The following is a 21,548-nucleotide window of genomic DNA, read 5'->3' as shown; positions in this document are numbered from 1 at the left end:
TCCGTTTGCAAAATATCAAAAAATGCGTGAGAGTTTCTTTTTCTTGATCCATGGATCGATCTTCTGTGTCGAAATAGAAATATCTGATTGAAGTGGATTTCGTGAATATGTTACCACCACAGCCCTCTAGCAGATCAAAGTTTTGATGGGAATGAAGTCGTCAGCTTATACGGTGCGATAGATACTCTGAGATCGGAGTAATGAGAAAATTTATTGGAAACGTCTTTAAAGTATAATTTTAACAGGGACCAAACCAAATTAATATTAAATAGGTAATCTTCGTTCCTTTTTTAAATGACCAACAACTCAGGGGGTTCTTGTAGCAGTAAGTAATAGGGAGGTGGCCAGAGCCCAAGGGATTTATGTGCCCAATCGGTAAGCTATAGCTACGAACAGAGTAAACTTTACCGCACTTAGATTTGAACCGATGAATACTGACTTGTTGGTCGCTGTTCTTATCTACTCGCCTACGCGTGCGGAGAGTAGAGAGTACGATCCATCAAACAAGATTTACGATAAGATTTATTGTGCATTATTTATCGCATAGCGCTAATTTGTTCTTTTTCCAAGTCTTTCAGTACTCCTCCTATGGTCAAACAAAGATTGAAAACAAAATAAATCGAACACACAACAGACAAAATGTCAAAGAAAAATGAAAAAAAAAAAAAAAAAAAAAAAACAAGGAAAATAAAAATTAAAAAAAAAAAAAAAAAAAAAAAAAAAAAACGCAGGTAAGTTGAAATTCAGCAGTAAAACGGTTAATAGAATATTTTAACGATAAAACTGAGTAAGACGTTCAAAATAAAAGCAAACAACTTGCCCAGCAACGTTAACAATAGTGTCTTTTCTTTTTTTTTGTTGTTTCTCTTCCTGAACATGAACATGTTTGCTAACCGAACCATATATGAACTGATGCGAATATATACGATTTAGATAAAAAATGCATGGTTTGCCATGTGTTCCCCTGTTTAAGCAGCTCAACTCTTTACCGACCTTTAGTTCGTTGTGTTACGATATTTGTGCGACCGAAGGAAACTCTCCTCTCGCAGGTAACACATAAGACAAAGACTTATCAGCAAAGCAAGCAAAGGCCAAGAAAATAGAACACAAATTACAATTCTTAAGCATGAATGTATGATTTTTTTTTTTTTTTTTTTTTTAAATTTTCCTAAATCTCTCCTATGATACACAGTCAGTCAGTCAGTCAGTCACATAAAATAAATTAGCAAAGAAATTCACTCGGAAATAACAATGAACCACTAGTGAACGTAAGAGCCTCTAAATGAACAAATTAATGCTGCTCACGAGCCAAGCGGGTAGAGGGAGCGTAATAAATAACTTTTATTAGTTTCTTCAGCTCTTGCTTTAAAATTCAAAATAGTGTTTGTTTGTGGAGAAATAATAAATAATTCGTCTCCACTAAACTAAGCAAAGTGGTTGAACATGCAATCTTTAAACGTATGACTCATACGAAATAGGAGAGTGTGCTTACTTTACGTAAAATTCGAAGAGAGAATGAGAGAATGAGCAGAACAATTTGTTTTAATTGTTTCCTTTGGGTTTCAAATGTTTAGTGAGAAATTTTGCACGGGTTCATCAATAAATATAAAGTAACTTTTTTACAGATTTGCGATGATGTATGCGTTACAAATAAAATCATACCAAGAATGTTGTTACAAGTAACGAACATTCGTTCAAAATTTTACTAAAACATTTTACTCGGAGCAGACGAATCAATCGATTAATAGAAACTCGCTATTTTAATAAGTCTTTAGATACTTGTCGTTAAACTATATCGAAAATCATTGGTTGGGTCTATAAATATGTCATTGCAATTTTTTTAATCATTTTTTAGACTTTTTTTTTTTGAGTGCATAACACCCACTCTCCGAGAGCCGTAACTAAGCGCTTTTATTCTGATTTTTGCGAGAGTAAGATTTTTACAGAGCCTGACGTAATAAACGAACAGAGCAACATTGTTAAATTGACTCTGGCAATCATATACATAGATATATATATATATATATATTATTTGGAAGGACATGTTTACTTCAGATGCTGTATATGAATTACATTTTCAGAATGAGGAAAGCCTCCAATCTTAGGTTAGCATAATAGATATAGAATAGCCATATTTAGGTCGGGGTAAATTTAGAAGCCAATCTTCGAAAATATAAAAATAAAATACCAGTCAATGGCTTAATTTGGATCTCCATATTTGTATTGAAATATATCAGTTCCTACTTATTTATGACAGATCCTGGAATTTTGATGAAAATCAAAAATATTCGCTTATTGGTTTTTTTTTTTCTCGTAACGGAATCATTTTTAATTTTAAAGCCTGTACAAGATCTCTTGTACAAGAAGGGTGGGAGAATGTGAGCTAGATCTGAGCTAGATACATCTACCTTTTATTATCACAATCGATTTAGAGTCATTTTCTGAATCGATTTAAGGTTGTCCATCCATATTACCGTACTCTTGTCTTCAACCCATAGGTCGACATTTTTGAGATATCTTAATAAAATTTTGTACATCCACATATCTTGATCTAAGGCCGCACGCAACTGAAAATGGTTCGAATCGGTTCATTTTTTCCACCACTTTCCATACGACGTTTTATTTTGAGAAGTCATCATATGAATAAGTTCCTTAGGGAAGTGGTGTAGGGGACATGCAATGGTGAGCCATGGACCATTTTTGGTTATGCTGATATTGAATTGAATCAAAAATGTGCTCGTGACGTTTTGCTATGGTTCGGTTTACTTTTTGATATTTTGATAACTTCAACAAAAGATGATCAAGCTAATGGAGAACGCAGTCAAATCAATCTCTATACTTGTAACCATCTCTTAGCTTGTTGCGAGTATGGATATAACGCGCATCCAAATGAAGTTTTTATCGCTAAAGCTTAGTATGATTCTCAAAATGAATTATCGGTTACAAAGCTTTTGCATGTTTTGATCTTTACCGGCTGCGAGTGTGCCTCAATGTTAGATGTGTGCATGCTCTTGTATCCTTCTCTTGTTTGTTTATATATGAATTTTTTTTTTTTTTTTTACATGTTCTTTATTTTTTTTTTTATATTTTGTAGTAGTTTAGTCATAATATTAAGCAAAGGAGTCAGTGAGTTTCTAAGAGTCAATCTTATTCGGTTGTTAGTTTATTTTGGCTGAATTTCATATGTAAATAAAGAGATATAAATCAACAAATAAACACATTCCGAAATTCGTTAGAATGCTTTTTAACTTCTCTTAGAACAGGAAATATAATCCGCAGCGATAAAACATCATTAAAAATATTTTCCTATTGGGGTTCAATACTCGATCATTCCTGTAAATTTGCACGACGTAATAGAAACAACGAAAATATACTTTTTCATTATAGCTTTAAATAGATCAGTGGCAATTAAATGAATTTTGTTAAATTGCTCATTAACAATATTCTTCCGTCTTCTTTCATAGGCGAAAACCAGGGTGAAATGCTTTACTTGTTGATTTTGAACTTATCTAATGCACTAACAGCGTTAATTAAAAACAAGAAAAACATTATAGTAGGGCAAAGCAGACCATTAAATATCCTATACCGCATTGTCTAACACAATCCTTACTGTATTCCGTGTGTGTTTTTTTGTGGAAACGGGCCCAAAACGCAACCTATTGTAGTGCAAGTTTAATCTGCACATAGGCACAGATGGTCCAAAATTTGTAAGGTTCATTTTTGTATGAAATTACTGTTATGGGACAATTTTCATCACCACATATTAAGACTTTCTGGCTCTACAAGGGATCAATTTTCATGAAAATCCTTACGGTAAGATCCAAAAAATAGCCCGAGATGGTCCAAATTTGGTACACTTATTTTTTGTTTTTTTTGTAAAATTACCATTGTGGGATAATTTTCATTATGAAGCATTGAAAATTATACCCTTTTGTCGTATGAAGTTCAGTTTTTGCTGTATGAGGGGGTTGCAAAAATTGTCCGGTCCAATACCAAATTTTTCAGAATAGTGCGTTATATAGGGAGTGGTAGAAAAAGTGCACCGATCCGAACCATTTTCATTAGCGTTTGTCCTCGAGTTAAAACGCCTCACTGTACCAAATTTCTTCGAAATATCTCAATAATTGCAGCCTGTAGCTTGAACACAAGCGTACATGGACAGACATCTGGCGGACAGATAGGATCAGCAAAATGAAAGGTTGGCCCATCTTAAGCTCTTCTGCGTGTTACACACAACCTGACTAACTTAATATACCCTCTACCGCAACTGGTGTATGGTACAAAAACCTTTGCGATAGCCTAGCGTCGGCAGAACTCGGAAAACGACTCGAAAGAAATCGATGCTTCCAACAACAAACGTAGATCTTGAATTCAATTACGCATTATTATATAACGGAGTTCTATCACGGAAAGGAGCCTTGCGATGCTAAATGCTCGGGTTACTTCGAAAAACATACCAAAAGTCTATACAATAGTTTTGGAAGACCGTAAAGTGAAGTTTCCTACGCCATGTGAGATCTGAAAGATGTCGGAGGACGCTATTTTGCATGAGCATTTCCCCACGGGAAAGCCCTGTTCAAAGTGGTTGACGCGTTTGTCCACTTTTGACAACAACGGCATGCGCTGAGCAGGGCTGTTTAGACGAAATAAAAAAGATTTTTTCATGCGACATGCGACAAAGGATGAAACATGTGTCTGCGCTCCGCTACACTTCCGAGTCAAATTGACAGTTAACCAAACGGGCAGCAAATGGCGAAAGCCATTCAGGCCGACAAAAAAAGCGACTGTGACTTAGAAACTAATGGTTGGAATTTTCTGAAATTCTTACATGCACCACTTGAAGGCAAGTACTATCCAAGAAATCCTTTAGATTTATCAAGATTGTTGCCATATCAGACCGGAGATTTATTGAGTGATGCGATGTCGTTCCCATGCCTTATCCTTTCTGACCAAGTGTTTTACCGCCTCAATGATTTGAAAAAGGTACTTAACAGATACCAAAAGCAATTAAGTTTTATCATATATTACATACGCATGTACTAACGGCAAGTAAGAGGATGCTCCTACATTGCGGTTTATTATTGAAAAGACTGAGGGAACAATACTGTCTATTGTTAAGGACTTATTAAAATTTTGTTTTGATATGAAAGCCATTGCTTTATATTATTTTTGTTTTATAAAACCAAATTTATATTATAAAACCATTCAAATGGTTGCAACCGCATATACAGAGCAATACACATATTACTTTGCTTTGAGTAATTATAAGCAAAAAAAAAAAAAAATAATAATAATAATAAATAAATAAATGTGTAAAGAAATCATAAGTCGAAAAGCGTAAGAAGCGTATTTTTAATGCAAAACTCGTTAGTTGTTATTTTGCATATAAATCCATTCATATGCTCTTAACCGCGATTATGTACATATATATACATTTATATATAAGCTTTTTTATATTGAATTTGAATTTCGTTTTATATAAAGCATAATATGGGGGAAAATATTCCAAGAATAATGAAAAATAGTGTGCACACATATTAGTCAAGCTTTCAAAATCAAAAGAAAAAAAAAACAAATCTTTTTCAGGTTATGTAAAAGTTTGGTTGACAGGTGCGTTCTTGTATTCTCATCAAGAGAATTTCGTCATTATTTAACAAAATTAAATAATTTTCATTTGTTTTTGCTTTTTATTAAATTTGTTTTATGATCAATGATATCATTGGCATTGAACAAGTTTTAATAAATGCGCGATTCATTAATGCCTTTACAAAAACGTAGACGACGCATATGCATAGAGCAATAATAAATATGCGTAAGGCCGATCTCAAATGGCTATTTATGATATAAATATTTTAGTTTTTTATTTTTTCATATTTCAAAATATGCTTAAACTCTTTTAACTCGCGATGCAATCAACATTTATATGAGGACTTGAGAGAGTCATAATTTTTATGACTTAATTATATCGCACAATAAAGACGACTTATAAACAATTTAGGCCGACACTTGCAGAGTCCGGTTTACGGTTCTCGTTATTAAGTAAATGCGATGACGATTTGAATACGTTATCCGAATGAAAATTTTACGATCAAAAGATCGTTCATTTACCAATAAGATCTGTGCTCTTTAGCTTGTAAAGTCCACAGTTATCGAATTTAGTCGCACTATAAACTCCCCAGGTTCGACTTTTATAGAGAAATAGCGTAATTCCTTCGGCATTGTGTGCCCTCCCCGTTCCTAATAAGCAGAAAAGCAGCTACGTGGAACTAGTATTTGACTTCTGTCAAATTTGTGGAGGCTCCGCACCCAAACCGCTTGCGGTGTATGTAACATTTAGACCAATCTTTTATTAGACCGGTCGGTGCCGAATTGTGTTCTGAATCATTTGAAACTCGTACGCCTGTCTGTCCATGTATTTTTATAGATCAGACTTTCGAGCATTTCGAGGAAAATTGTTATACTGTTTTATGTTTTGGCCCACTCTATATACGGGGGTCTCAAAGTTACGCCTGTCGACAAAGTCTACTTTTTAGTACTTTATAATGAGAATAAGTTAGTTAAATATCCTAAGGTAAGAAATTTAATTTTATCAAAGTCGTATATTCCTAGTTCTCGTTTCGTTCTCCCACCTATGCAAGGATTCTCTTGGATGATTTCCTATGATGAAAAGAAATGAAACATTGCGTTAGGTGAAGTGGTGTAAGGGAGTTTAACGGTCACCCTTTCCCAAATACAACATTTTGACTTTTTACTAGCGAAGGAAACGGTAGTTGGCTTATTAAAATTATTTGTATGTCACGATGTATCGTTCGAGGGAAACAGAATGTCTGCGACTGTTTTCGATTTGGCACAGATTTCGACATATTAAACACAGCAAACCGATGCCATGTAAGCAATGTCTTTAATTTATCATTGACACTTGTTGTTGGCGCAACAAAATGCCCATCTGTCAAATCTCTATATAGTACACATTGCATTGCGGCGCTATCTTTTTCTTATATCACGATACCATACTGCTATACCTGATGAGAGCACGGAAATGTAGCCATGTCAGATGATACGTCCGATAACTATATATCTTGAAGATAGTCCGGAATTGGCTAACCGTGACTGTATGGTTAAGTGTGAAAGCAAGAGTGGCGTATTGCATTTGTGATACAGGGCGCAAAGTAGACAAATTTTAGGCACCACGGGGGTTGATATATCAAGTTGATGTATCAAGAAAGTGCGCTGGAAGGTTCATCATTCAATCCTTGTGAGCCCTAACTGCTTGGGTACGGCCCTTCGGGGAGTATCGTGGTGGCTGTGGTTTTCACCATTCCATACCCATTAGAATAAATCCGGGGTGATGATAGGCCTCACCACATACCAGAATGGCGGTTCATATGGCCATACACAATGAACCATCTGCGCACCTCGGGGTAAGAGAGGCCAACTTATTAGGGGATTGTCTCTCCCCCTGGGGGTTGATCACTCAACTTAATTAAGTGCCTATCGTTGTAGGCAACCCGTCCGATTAAGGCATCAAGCCGATCTGCTATACCTGATATATTTTCAAATTGCCGCCTTCTTCATGTGTCTCAGTATATTTCAGCTAAGTTGCAATCGGTTAAGAAAAAAGGCAGGAATTTACGTTCGTCCTTGGATGAAACAACAGTCAAGCATATATCAAAACTTGAGTGTTTGCTAGTTGTGAACAATTTTGATTTGCTCCCGGCAACTAAGATTCAAAGCTATTTGACTGTTAACAGCGACTATGACTTCAAAAAGGATTAATATCTCCATCGTTTTCAAAGTATTTAGAAAAGATAGTTAATAATAGTGTAATGATAGCAGAGTTCACGACTTTGTATATGGTATTAGCTTTGCTGCGTTACAAATCGTAACGCAACGATTTTTAGAAACTGTCAGGTCGCGTAAAACGCAACACTTTTAAAAAACCTAAGAATCTAAAGGTTTTGTAGCTCATCACAAAGTGTTGTGTTGAACTCTAGGCCTAACGCGGAAAGATTTGCAAAATCATCTGTGAAAAATCTGCTTGCTAAACTCTTGTAATTAGTTTAAAAAATAATATTTTAACGAATTATTTGTTTTGCCGACGATAACAGCTTTGGCTTACTATAGAATAAGAGACATGTGTTATTAGCTCTGTTCATGTCAAAATAAATGAATAGAATGATGCCATCGATCATGATTTCATTTTCGCATATGTTTGCCACATATGTTTGTAAGCCAAAGTTTAGCAATGCAGGGATGGACTGAGGGTCGAAATATGGAGCTTATGTTCAAGTGACACAAAGCAAGGAGAAAACCTAGTAGATTGCCTTTCCTCATCCTCATGTAATGGGTAAGCAATCTGCAATTATATTGCACAAATGTTACGAATAATTATGAGTCCTTTCGTCTGTCCGTGCGTCCATGTATTTTTGTGTTTAAACTTTACACTACTTGCGGAACAGAGCATATCAGTGTTGTGCGGACGTACCTAACAAGCATAAAATTTTAAACTAGACCCACCTTTTATTAGACCGATCGATTCAGCAAATGATTCTAATTCCGTCTAAGCTTGTCTGTCCATGTATTTTTATGTCAAAACTTTACACCACTTGTGGTACAGGGTATATCAGGGATGCGCGAACGTACGTGCGACTTTCAGTTTCCAAATTTTTTCGCCGTGTAATATAGTTTGATATTCTAACTTGGTACGAAAATTTTGGTTCGGTTAGGTCAATTTTTTGAACCCCCTTTCATATAACCGTGCCCGCGAAAACTGAATCTTTATTTAGTAAAAAAGGTATAATTCTTAACACTTCATGGTGAAAATTCATTCATAGCAAATTAGTATAGAAATACACTTTGCCGAATTTGGACCATTTAAGTCTATTTTTTGGATAGCACCGCATATAAGGATTTTTAGGAAACCTTTATGTGCCAAAATGGCTTAACTTTTCTATGATGAAAATTTTTTCATGGTAGCCCCATTCAGCAAAAAAAATGAATGGTAGGGAGTTTAGATCATACAGTCCTATTTTTTAGACTCTACATACGTAGGAGTTGTGATGAAAAGCAAGGCCTTACATGAAGAGAAGAGAGTTTTTTATAACGGAAACTAAATAATAATAAAAATCTTAGAAAGTAAATTAAGTTTGGAAAATTTGAATCGCATCCTATGATATTTCGGGCATCATCCAATAAGCGGACTTCCATGAAAAATATGCTTTTAAGTGAAAATATTGTACCATTTTTTCGTGTGAATACTAGACGAAGCGTCGTATGGTATCTAACGGTCGCCCTTATCCGAGTATTATGTTCATTTATTTTATTATATTTTATGCGTTCCCCAGTGCGCTTGCAAATCAATCTTATACCTCCTTCATAGCAGACAAATACCACAGGCAAAAGGTCAACTGGAAATAATCCGAGCAAACTATAGGTTAGTGCTAGTTAAGAGTGTCTGTTAATCAATCTGTTAATCAATCTGCTTATTAGTCAACTGCAAGTTTATTTCATTCCGCTGAAAGCGGCCCTACGCCGTATAAGTCTATTAGGCTGGAACAACACTTTCACTAAAAAAACAATTTCTTTAGGTTTTTTTTCGGTACTTTGTAGAGTTTCTAACATGGAACCATACGCAGAGCTATGCGAGACAAAGTGTTTCTATCTTCAATGCTATGAATAGAAGAAATTACATATTATAGAGACAAAACTATATGTACGAATAGATTCGCTTTGGCAAAACGTGTAAATACCGTCTTTCATGTGTGTTAGTAAAAGTCGTTTTTTAAATTATTAGATATTCTTTCTCTGTTTATTTTTTTTTTTATTAATTTTTTTAGTTTGTTAATACTTACGCGATTCACGATTTAATGGCATTTCTTTGAATTGTGCTAAAAGTGCCAAAAATTCTTGCACTTGTTCTAGGGCAGCCATTTTTATTTTCTCTTATATCAGATGCGTGTATATTAATAACAAATAATAATAATAATAATAATAATAAAAATTATATCACTTTTACGCGCACGCTGTTTTTGTAATATATATTTATACAGGAACGAAAAAGAAGACACGACACGTTGGAAATTTTTTGTTTTTTTTTTTTTTTGTTTTAAATTTTCAAATCAACTAAAATAAAATAAAAATAAAGGTATATGAGAAAGAAATATTAATAAATATAATATAACCGATAAGTAAAAACCGCAAAATCCAAAAGTCAGTCTTATTACAAAATTTTCAAGAGACTTTTTTTTTTTTAAAGCAAAGTACAACCGCTTGTACGGAGAGTGTATACGAAACTATTTTAATAGTGAGCACCGCTTGAGAGAAGCAGTAAATGTTTTGTTAAAAAGAAAGCATTCTTCTTGTAAGGGATGGTGGTAAAGGGTGTTTGTTATCAATCACTCTCCGTATATATGTAATGACGGCGGCAATAATGACGACGGTAACATTGAAGTGATGATAAGAAACGGAGGAGAAATATCTCACTCTCTTCTACCTTAAAGAGCAGGTAGATAGATATTTTTTTTTTTTTTTTCATTAGAAATAAAAACAAATTTTTTTTTTTTTTTTTTTGCGAGAATTTTGCGGTTATCTGGGACAAGACACGTTTTACACGAAGAATATTTGTAACGTTTTAAGATTTATTTATTTATTTATTTATTCGTTTAAATTATATAAGTGTGCTGAGGATAGAAAAAAAATCAAAAAACAAAAACACTTTCACTATTTATTATTTGATTTTATTTCATTAATTTTTTGTTTTATTTAATTTTTTTTTTTTTAATTCTTTTTTAAGATATTCCTGGAAGAGAAGTGATTTTAGATTTGAAAAGGAAAATATTCCTAGATATTTAGAAAATATTTTGAAAAAAATCTTTTTACACAACAAACCGTTTACGCTGGCGATGTTAAACGTCAAACTAAAGGGAAGAATTGCCTAAAAACTACGAAAATATATAAGAAACTTTGTACATAACACATTGAATAGGCAGAAAACAGCAGAATCTTTTTTTTTCGCTCTCTTATAATGCATTCAACTAGCGAGCAATGGCGGTTTACTAGACTTATTCATCAAGATGTGACATGTAGCAGAAAAGGTGTGCATATAAGGCAATCAATCTAAGTTTTTGAGCCAAACACACGGGAAATGTCTCCTACTCGCGTAATACGGTGGGGGGCAGAAAGAGATAGGATGATGATCGTAGCTTAGTGGGTGTGCGTCCACTCGGCAGATGTTATGAGTTTACCGACTGAGCGCTCACCGTAATCAAGACCAAATTAAAATCTAGCTCCGCGAACACCGACTTGGTAGTCCCCATCTACGAAGGAGGATTAGAGATAAGCCCTCCTATAAGTCCTTTGGTTTTTATTTCTTATCGGTTACATAAACTGATATATGGCCAGCTTATATTAGACATGTACCTTCGGGACTTTGGAATAAGTTTAAAGATTTACTCCAGAAAGCCAGCCCTATTTAACTATTTGTTGAGTACTTAGAGCAATTATTTATCTGAACGTCTGTCGCATAAATTGATATAGGACCAGCTTTTACTAGGCCTATATATACTAAAATTGAATGATAAGCTCTGGAACAAGTTTCAAAATATCTAATTCCGGGATTCGGCAATGAATGAAAACCTAACTATAACTTACTTATGTTATTTTGAAAATGTCGAACACTATATCCGCAATATATTGTAGACTAAAGTACGATTTACATATAGGGTTAAAAACAACTGGACTGTCTTACGAGCAAAAGTCGTCCTGGAGATAAAAAAAGTGATAAGCATAGGATTATTTTCAAGGCGTTTACAACTTTCTTATTCATTTCATTTTGTGCACAATTTCATTCAAAGCAAAAGAAAATTGAAAACATAAAAGTGAAAAATTAACGTAAAGACAAAATTTCGTTTTTTTTTTTTTTTTTTTTTTTTTTTTTGAAAATATTTTTATATCTCATAGACACGGAGCGATCGAGAGCGACAAATGTTTGCTTTTTTTTTTTTTTTGTTTTATTTGTTCATTAACGGAAAATAGTAAATAAATTTTAAAAGAAATTCATTACACTTATAAGCATCACGTTGTTAAAGGACAGAATTGACGGGAAACGTTCACTTGTTTTTCTTCTTTCTTTTTTTTTTTTCTTCTATTATTCACTTTTGAAAACTAAAGTTATTTTATTAATCGTCTTATATGCGCGATACAAAAGTAAAGTTCAACTGCAATATATTATGTATTTATAAAATATATTTCTCTTTATTGCTTGTTTGTTGTTATTGTACTGAACAGAAAAAGTAGACATTATTTCAGTTCACCCATCTGGTATATGGAATCTCAGAGGCTTTGTGTGTGCTGCATACTCGATGAGTAATGATGCGTTGCTTACTTTGATAACTAGCGTATGTAATGTTTAACTGTGTACAGCTTAACTACTAGTAGTCGTAGTAGTCGTCAATAGAGAATACAAGCTAAGGTTTGAAGCGATTGAATGCCGAGTCAACAATAATTAGCATACATGACGTGTGTAATCACTGAACACAGTTAAGGAGATCTTTTCAATTGCTGTTCATCACAGAAAAAAAAAATAGTGTAAAGGGTGTAGTACAGTACAGTGTTTACCAGTGCAGTTCACGATTACTGCTTAATGAGTGAGCTCAGCTTTAAATAATAAACTAAGCGAGATTCATCTTGAAAAGATAACACAAACTGTTTTTCGTAAAAAAATAAATTTATAAAAAACAGAAAAAAAAATTTTTTTTTTTTAATCTAAAGTCAATAAACTGTCTCGGATTGTTGTTGTTGTTGTTCTTATTGCAATATCTTTTTCTTTTTTTTCTTTCATTTTACAAAGTTTATTGGCATTTTGTTAAAGACGCCAATGATATATTAATACATATGTTTATATAGTTGTTCACAATCGCTAGCTCTCATAGTCTTCTTTTAACAGCAAACACACGCTCGCATTTATATAGATAATTAAAATAAATAGCAATTAAAAGAATTCGTAAAGAGACAGATAGTTAAAGAGACATAATGGTTCGCCTAAAGAAAAAGCTGCTGTGGCAAAGCAAAAAAAGAAATTGGCTGAAAAGCTAATTATAGCATCCTTTTTTTTTTTTGTACATACGTAGTAGAGAAAATTGCAAAAGAAATGTTTGATGTTCGATGGATAATATAAAGAAAGAAAGATAGCCGAAAAATTTGCAAGCATAGATGAAGAAATCGTGTAAAACCAAAAGTCAACAGAGAAAAGCATAAGCAAAAAAAAAAAAAAAAATACACAAGAAATATATTTGAACTTTTAACATAACGGATATATATGTATTTGATCGTCGTTTTATGCGCGAGGAAAATATACTGTGGAATCTCTCAACAATGATCGCAATAAAGCCGCTAAACGAAATTTCCCCAAAAATTGGGCAAAATAAACGAAATGTGGTAGTAAAAGTTGTAGATAAGAAGTAAGTAAGACATTTACGTATGAGAGAGAACCATTCACCCAAGGGTAGGTTTTATATATCCTTGGAGGGAAATAGCAAGCAACACTTTGCCCCAATCGAGCGAACTAATGTCATGGTGGCTCCCTAAAAGTCCATTAGTCAGTTTTGATAATCTTTTCCGACTGTCTTGCTGATCATCGACATCCTTATCTTCATGAATAATACACTAATAATATGTTCAGTGATCACGTCGTCCACACTATGCTCATTATGTTTTACATGAAGTATTTATAGGGTTATCATATTGAGGCTATATATTTTCTATGTTCGATATTGTTGTGACAAATCTTAATGGAATGTTACTACACATATATAGCTGCACGCACACATTAGTTAAAATTAGTAAAATTTAACACAAAAACAAAAAACAAACGATTGGTTTTTCACGAGTTCGGAATGGAGATCATGACAACCGACACTACTTGCGGTAATAGGTACAAGGTATTAACACCCAGACGCAATAGGAATACATCCACCATCAATTCAGGAAGTAATGCTGAAACTTGTGTGTTCGTCTGTCCATCCAGTATTCTTGTCTTGAATCTGTACGTCACAATTTTTAAGACAAATTGATGAAATTTTGTACATCGATGTGTTTTGGCCCAAAGACGGACGTTATCGAAAATCGCTCAGATCGGACCACTTTTTCGATCACTTCCCATATATCTGTAGGGTTGTGCCGGCTATTTAATGGAGGTTCGTAGTAACCCATTGCAGTATTTGTGCTTGTTTTTATCTGCTTTTGCAGATGGGAAGGGAAGATTGGTATATTTGAAAAAAAAAAAAAAAAAAACTTTTATTTATACCTTGGAAGTACAATTTTTTGAAACAAAACGATGACAATGCAATTATTATCAGTGGAGGAGTCTGTGCGAGCACAGTTGACAATTTTCATTTGCATGATATAGTTGAGTTCGATTTAAAGACAAAATGTCACTTCAGTAAGGCGGTGACAAGCTTTGTAAATATGAAACCGGAATTTGCTTGTAAAGGATCCCAACGCCACACTTAGAAGACATATATATTTAAAATTGTATATTGTTTTTATACTTTGGGCATTTCGCACTAATAACAAACACATACCGCAACGTAAAAATTCTTTTTCTATCAATGAAAATATAGAGTTTAATGGCAATTAAGAAGCATTCGCCTCCTATCATTTCAAGAATCCCAAACTTTAAAGTCTATGGGTGAATCTAAGCGTACCATTCACCTCGACTGCAAAGCAATGACTTTGACAGGAGAACGACGTTCGCTGCTTGATGAGACCAGAAGAGTGCGGTTTGCTATTAGATGTTAAGGTCTAGTGCCGTTCGTTGTTCAAAAAACAGAAAAAGTATTAAGAAAAGCAGTTCACGGCCATTTTTATAAATGATGTTCGTCCATCCATTCATACTGTGAAAGACCGGCTCGCGATACATTGGAAGCAGTCAACTGGGAAATGCTAGCTCATGCGAGCTTGCGTTTGTTCGATTACCATTTATTTGAATCGATGGGACACGCGCTTCCTGATTAGCGCTCCACTTCTCAGGGAATTGCAGAAAGGAAATGCCCATACAACTGATTTGCCTCAAAAGAGTAGCATTTTTTTGAACGTGGCATCCATCAGTTGTTAGTTAGGGAGAAAGAGTAAGTGTCTAGCGATAGGCAATGCCACGAATAAAATATTTTTTCATCATTTTCATACATACCTGATACACAATGCAACATGCCACACATTTTGTGTTCGAATGTACTGAAAAAAAAGGTCAATGACTGGTTACTTGCCAGAAATTCTTCATTTTTGGACTGGCTACCAAGATCATGCGATACAGAAACGTTGCGCATTTGTCTCCAAGATTGGATTAAAGCATAAGTTAATAGCAAAACAAATTACATACGACCTATCGCGCTTAAAACTAACACTATTAGTTGCATTAGAGATTATTTTTAAATAAAAATCGTTATGTTATGGAACGCGTTGTACTTACTCTAAATTAAAACACATAAAATTATGTCGTAACTTTGTGCATTACTACACAACTTCACTTAATACTATTATTCAAATAAAGTCTTCTCAAGTTAAGGCGATCAAGTGGTCACAAAAACTCTCCGATTTGAAGCATTTTCAATAGCGTTCGTTCTTCGGCCAAAATATGTGAATTTTATGCATTTATTTCATAAAAATGTCTCAAAACTTACGACCTGTAAATTGAACACAAGAATACAAGCAGGACAGAGGGCCGGACAAGAAAAAGTGATTCCTTCCTTTATATGATAATAAAAGATGCATGTTACATACGTCACGCATCACCTTAATATATCCTGCGCCGCAATCGCTAATATTTCGAAAACCTAAAACGATGCAGCAATGCCGCAAGCAATCATCTATCGCCCGAGTTTCTAATTAGAACAGACCATAAATCGAACATTTGAATCGTCATAAAATTATTAAATAGTATAAACTGCGATGGTTAGAAATAGAGGGTCATTAGAATCTAGTGTTTATCATTTGATTGCTTTTCTAGTGATGAATTAATGAGGAAAGACAGTTTCCACCAATCTCAACTCTATTTGATATAGCTGTGTAGAAAAGAATTAAATTTGCATCCATTTAGGACTCGGTTGCCACAACGAGTTGTTGTATGTTGTGACAGTAATATTCAAAAATATTAAAAGCATCCATTTAGAAATTGAACTGAATTCAAAATTCATCTCTGCCACTAAACTAAGAACGTGCTTGTTAATCTTCATTACACAGGCGGTGTGCGAGCACGTTGAGACACTTAGCCTTAGCAAATATAATTTTCATTTTGATGCAGCTCAGTTTATGTCATGTCATTCTTGTTTTCCAAAAATATTGCCATAGATGGCCTACTTTTCATGACAAGCTATCAGAATACAGCTGCACGTTGCTTGCATTCATTAAAAGCCTACATAAATAGATTTCGCACAGTAAAAGTTGCATAAAAATTAATTTTGATTCCCTCGAATATATGATGAACGCATGTATGCCAACTTAAAGTAATAAACTAATCCAACATATATGCGCGTAATATGTTTTGCTCATTGTCACATAACTATTAGTTGCGTTCTACATCTTACTGCAAACTGATAGTCGGTAAATAGTGCTGCACACGTTTTAAGTTTGGTAAAATTAATTCTTCTGTCAAAGACATTATTATTCTTCACTTTTTATACCTTACACCACTTGTGGTATGGGGGTATATTAAGCTTGTGCAGATGTATGCAACACGCCGAACACTTCTCTCCGTCCGTCCAAGCTTGTCATTGTTCATGTAATGCTCTATTTTGAATATGAAGAGTGGTCGAAGAGATGCTTCGATCCAAATCATTTTCAGTAGCGTTCGCCCTTGGGCCAAAACACATCTGTTTACTAAATCCCACCGGCATATCTCAAAAGCAATTAAAGGTTGAAATTAAGCTAACAAGATGGACGGATGGACAGGCAAGCTTAGATCGATTCAGAAAATATTTCGATTATGTCGGTATAACAAAAGGTGGGTTCTACGTCATGTCCTTTGCTTTGCATAAATACACAGAACCTTAATATATTCTTGTAATACAAGTGGTGTAGGGTATGAAAATTTGTTTGCTTCGGCTCGTCAATTTTCTTTACACCAAAAAGCTCGTATCTTCATGTATACGTACAGATTAACAAATCTTGTAATTAATTAAAAAAAAAAATTGCACAGTTTTCCATACCTAGCAAAAGTTAAGAAAAAAAGACAAAGCAAGAAGAAAATCAGATAAATTTCTTAAATCATTAATTTCTACTTAATAGGCTGCTTGACAACATATGTAATAAGATATGAAAACTAAATAGATTGATTTACAACAAACAACACTAGCCCACAAACGAAAAGCAAATAAATTAACAACACGCTCAACTATTTCGCAAAACAATCATTACAGACAACTGAATAATTAAATGAGAAATAAATGGCAACAATAATTGCGTTGAGGTTTGCATTCAAAAAAAAAAAGAAGCTTTTATTATCAGACTTGACTGAAACCAACATGTTCGAGAGAAATATGGTTAGAGTATCTGCTAAGCCAAAAGACACCATTTGTTATTGTCATGAAATTAATTCGATAAAAAGAATAAGCAAGAAAGCTACATTAGACCGAAATTAAAATGTCCATCAAGTACGTAATTCTCAGTTCGAAACTGCAACAAATAGCAGAAGGCTGTTGCATATGTGTTAAAAGAGGCGTTTGGTATGTATGTGAATAGATCAGTTTAGAAATGTTAACTACAGATCTCGGTACGAAAAACTGTTTTAGTCCATTTATCACAATTGCTAAAGAAATTCCTCATTAAGACGCGCCTTGGCATGCTCAAGTATGCGTGGGGAGCATGATTAGGCGATATTTGTCCGCTCGTCTAGCTTAAAACTGCGAAATTTAAAATGAGAAGCTAAAGCAGGCCCCTGCAACTTAAGAAAATTTGCAGAACTCATTAAGAAATTTCGCTGATATATTTAAAAATAAGGTCATTGCTCCGAAACTTTGGCGCAAAGAGAAACAAAAGTTAACCGACTGTCAAGTAAAAACGTGGTAAACTTTTCTTGGAAAATGTTCAATTAAAGAGTATATCCAAGCTCCGACTGTAGAAATCTATCATCAAAACTCTACTATTTACTATGGAATGAGCTTTGGTCTGAGATCTAACGTTATATGAGGTGATTGACGGAAGCATTGGTCAAAATTGTTATCAGATACGACAAAAAGTTGATCAAAATTGTTAGTTAATCTCTATCCGTCCATCATAGAATGATCATGAAGAACCTTTCCTTAATGCTTTGACCCGTAATGCCGAAATTGTGAATCATTGTCTTGAATTATCTACGCAAGAATAATCAATATATTGAAACAAATTTTTTACACTTATTCTTACATTTGTTCGAACAGGTTCAATTATTTAAAAAAAAAAAGGGCGGAGCGATATCTCTCTCAGCATCTTTTTCTTCTGAATGATCTCTTGCATGGCCCTACTCCGCGTCAAAAAACTAAAAACCGGAAGTAATTCTTAAAATGATCTTCTAAAGAGATTTTCTAGATTTTCTCCTTTACATAAAAGCGTTTGCGTATTAATCTTGATGAATGGAGGAAAATGTAATAAAATATATAAGGAAGAAATAAAAACACTTTAGTAGACCAAGGCCCACTGTTCAATATCCTAAATCACTCTACATTTATTCATGTGAAAACTTTTCAAAAAAAGGCAGTATATGGGAAGTAATCGAAAAAGTTGTCCGACTCGAATCATTTTTAATGGGGTTCGCCTTTGGACCAAATCACGCTCTTATACCAAATTTTGGCCTGTAGATTGAAGAAAAGAAGGACGGACGGACAGACAAGCTTAGATCGATGTAGAAATCGACTTTGAAACGATCAACACAACCTTAATTAACCTTTCGAGCAAGAGTGGAAGCCTTCCCAGTGGCGTGGGGTGCGATAATTAGAAAATAGCAGAAAAAGTTTACAATATAGCACTAAACCGTTAACTTGGGAAATTAAAAGATTTTCCTAAAAAGTTATCTAAATTGAATGTTTCTTTTACAAGGCAATCTGCGGCCCTCTCATGGAAACTGATGAATACTACACTCATTAGGCGTTTATGTATGCTCTCTACAATTTCAAGCGTCCTCTAAAAGAGGTTTCTAGCAGCATACTTAAGACAGACTGTCATACTCGAGCTGGGTACATTTTTGGAGGCCAATGAATATATCATGAGTCATAAATTACATAATAAGAAATTTTCTAATTACAGGTAAAATGCAGTTTGTTTTCCACGCCAATAAGTAAAATTTGAAGTAATTGCGCGAAAAAAAAGTAAAATAAATAAATAAATAAATAACTGACTAAAGCTTAATTTAATGTGAAAAATACTCCCAAACGTTTAAGTGTGCAATGATGTGAATTCTGTACAGTGGCATATTTAAATGTATATAAAATTTTGCGTGATGAACTAACTACTTGCTAATGCTAAAGCAATTAATGAATATTGCGACTGAGAAAAAAATTTGGGAGGTGTGCTTGTTGGCGAATTTACGTTTTACATATATATTTAACAAATAAAAAAAAATATATATAGAAAACATTAATAATGGAAATGTTTCTTTTCTTTTCTGTTTCACCGCTTTCTTATAAATTATTCATTAACACCTAAGTAATGGTTATATCTATACATAAATACATGTATCGTATGTCTAGCGGCACCGATGGGAAGCATATGGAAAAAATGTATGCTTTTTTTTTTTGGCAAACGTGAAAAAATAATAATTAGAAAAAGGAAATAACGAATAAAACTAAAAATAAAAAAAATGCCGGCCGGTTTACTATTTATTAGTCATATGTTCATGTCTCTACGTCTCTGGGTGTAATTCATAACGTTTGAATGCCTGACTGCTGCTTCACTATGAAGGTGGGTGTCTTTGTGTGTACGCCACATTAAATAGTAACCAGTTCTCCCGTTTGCTTTTCACTTAGAAACAACCTGAAAAAATCATATATGTACGAATAAAAATTGAAAATTGTTTTTGTGCAGAAATCTCTTTTACGTTCTCTGCAATTCTATGGAAAGACATGGCTTAAGTTTTTTACCTTTTTTTGTCTTTTTTTTTTTGCTGCTTCGTCTAAGATACTAAAAAATATGTCGTTCAAACTATTTTGAATAAAGCAAAGGCGTTTGCTCTATAAACTGACCTTCAAAGCGTCTGGCAAAATTAAATAAAATTTTGTGTGGTAGTTAAATAAATTTATTAAATATGTCGATCAATAAGTTCCGGGACAAAGTAAAATTTCTCTCATTGTTCGATTTTATACATCAATGAGGGAATTTCAACGATTTTCTAAAATTTCTATGATATTTTTTATCGCGAACATTGCGAAGACCCGCACAACAAAATACGCTTAAGTTTTCGCATCGATTTCATCATTCGACTTAAAATCTTTGCCTTTGGAGTAGGCTTTTCAGATTTGCTAACAAATGATACTGAAGGGCCGAATATGAATAATACAGTACAGTGGAATTTGACCGTCAATGCACGCAATAGAACATATACAGCCATCGGCTTGAAACACGGTCCATTTTTACAGTATGTGTACATGTGATACCCATTTGGAAAGCGGTGCACTCGTGGCGAAATAGACTTTCTGAATGCACTTCCTTTCATTATTCTTAGGACGTGATTATATATTCCATATGTTTTTTCCCATCAAGATGCAGCGCTTAATCAATACCAGAAATTCGGGATTTTTCATTTTTTCGAAAAGAAAATTAACGCCACTAACGAAACTATTATAATTTGGAATATAATTTGCATCGGCCGAAAGACATGAAATTATAATGGGAGCTTTTCGATGCTGGCATTGTCCGAAGATAGAGACAACATTTAAGCGCCAGTCCCAGGAATTTTTAGCCAATGTATTGAACACAATCCTCTCAAACATTTAAAACGCCGGTTATAAGTAATACAACTATGCTTTACAAGCTATTTTCATAACTCGCCTAAACATAGGCTAACATTTTTTTACATCATGGCAGTTTGATTGGAAATTGCGGTCAATTTAAATCGATACTTGATGACAAAAAAAAATTGGCCGGAAGCCAAGAATAGTCTGCAATAAAGCTAAATAATTCATTTTTTTGAAGAAATGCATTCAATGACAATAATTTTAAGGAAATTATCGCTCGAGGACAATTAAAAAACACATCAATTATTTGAGTTTTCGCAATGAGAGCTTTAGGCTCAATCTGAAACTATTTCCTTTTTACAAAGATCGCCACACAAGCAAACTTACGGTCGATTAAAAATAATTCATTCACAAAGTTAGGTATTTATTAGTTAATTAATTATCAAGTGTATGGATTCCTCAGCTGAGTATGAATATCGAATTCAAATTCGTAATGAGGCACAGAGTTTCACCTGATTGGGATTAATTGAAGATCATTTTATATTTGTTAGAAAAGCATTGAATGAAAGTTTATATCGTAACTAGAAAGCTTATGTCTTCATGAACTTGAGGAGGAGTTCGTAATTCGTA

General features: G+C 33.9%; 1 protein-coding gene across 4 annotated transcripts in view; it reads right to left on the bottom strand.

The window, feature by feature from the left end:
• Positions 1–21,548, bottom strand: part of LOC119633862 (reticulon-1-A) — a 56,399-nt gene that overhangs the window by 14,356 nt on the left and 20,495 nt on the right. Inside the window, exon 1 of one of the 4 annotated variants that reach the window (XM_038027659.1) lies at positions 9,852–10,017. The exons of the other annotated variants lie outside the window; for them this stretch is intronic. Coding sequence (XP_037883587.1) covers positions 9,852–9,930 — 79 coding nt within the window. The 5' untranslated portion in view covers positions 9,931–10,017. Of the gene's footprint in view, positions 1–9,851; positions 10,018–21,548 lie in introns of those variants that run through there. 4 annotated transcript variants of the gene reach the window in all.

This window comes from Glossina fuscipes, unplaced genomic scaffold, assembly GCF_014805625.2.
Source record: "Glossina fuscipes isolate IAEA_lab_2018 unplaced genomic scaffold, Yale_Gfus_2 2, whole genome shotgun sequence".
Lineage (NCBI taxonomy): Eukaryota > Metazoa > Arthropoda > Insecta > Diptera > Glossinidae > Glossina > Glossina fuscipes.
This window is presented reverse-complemented; position numbering and strand designations above follow the sequence as displayed.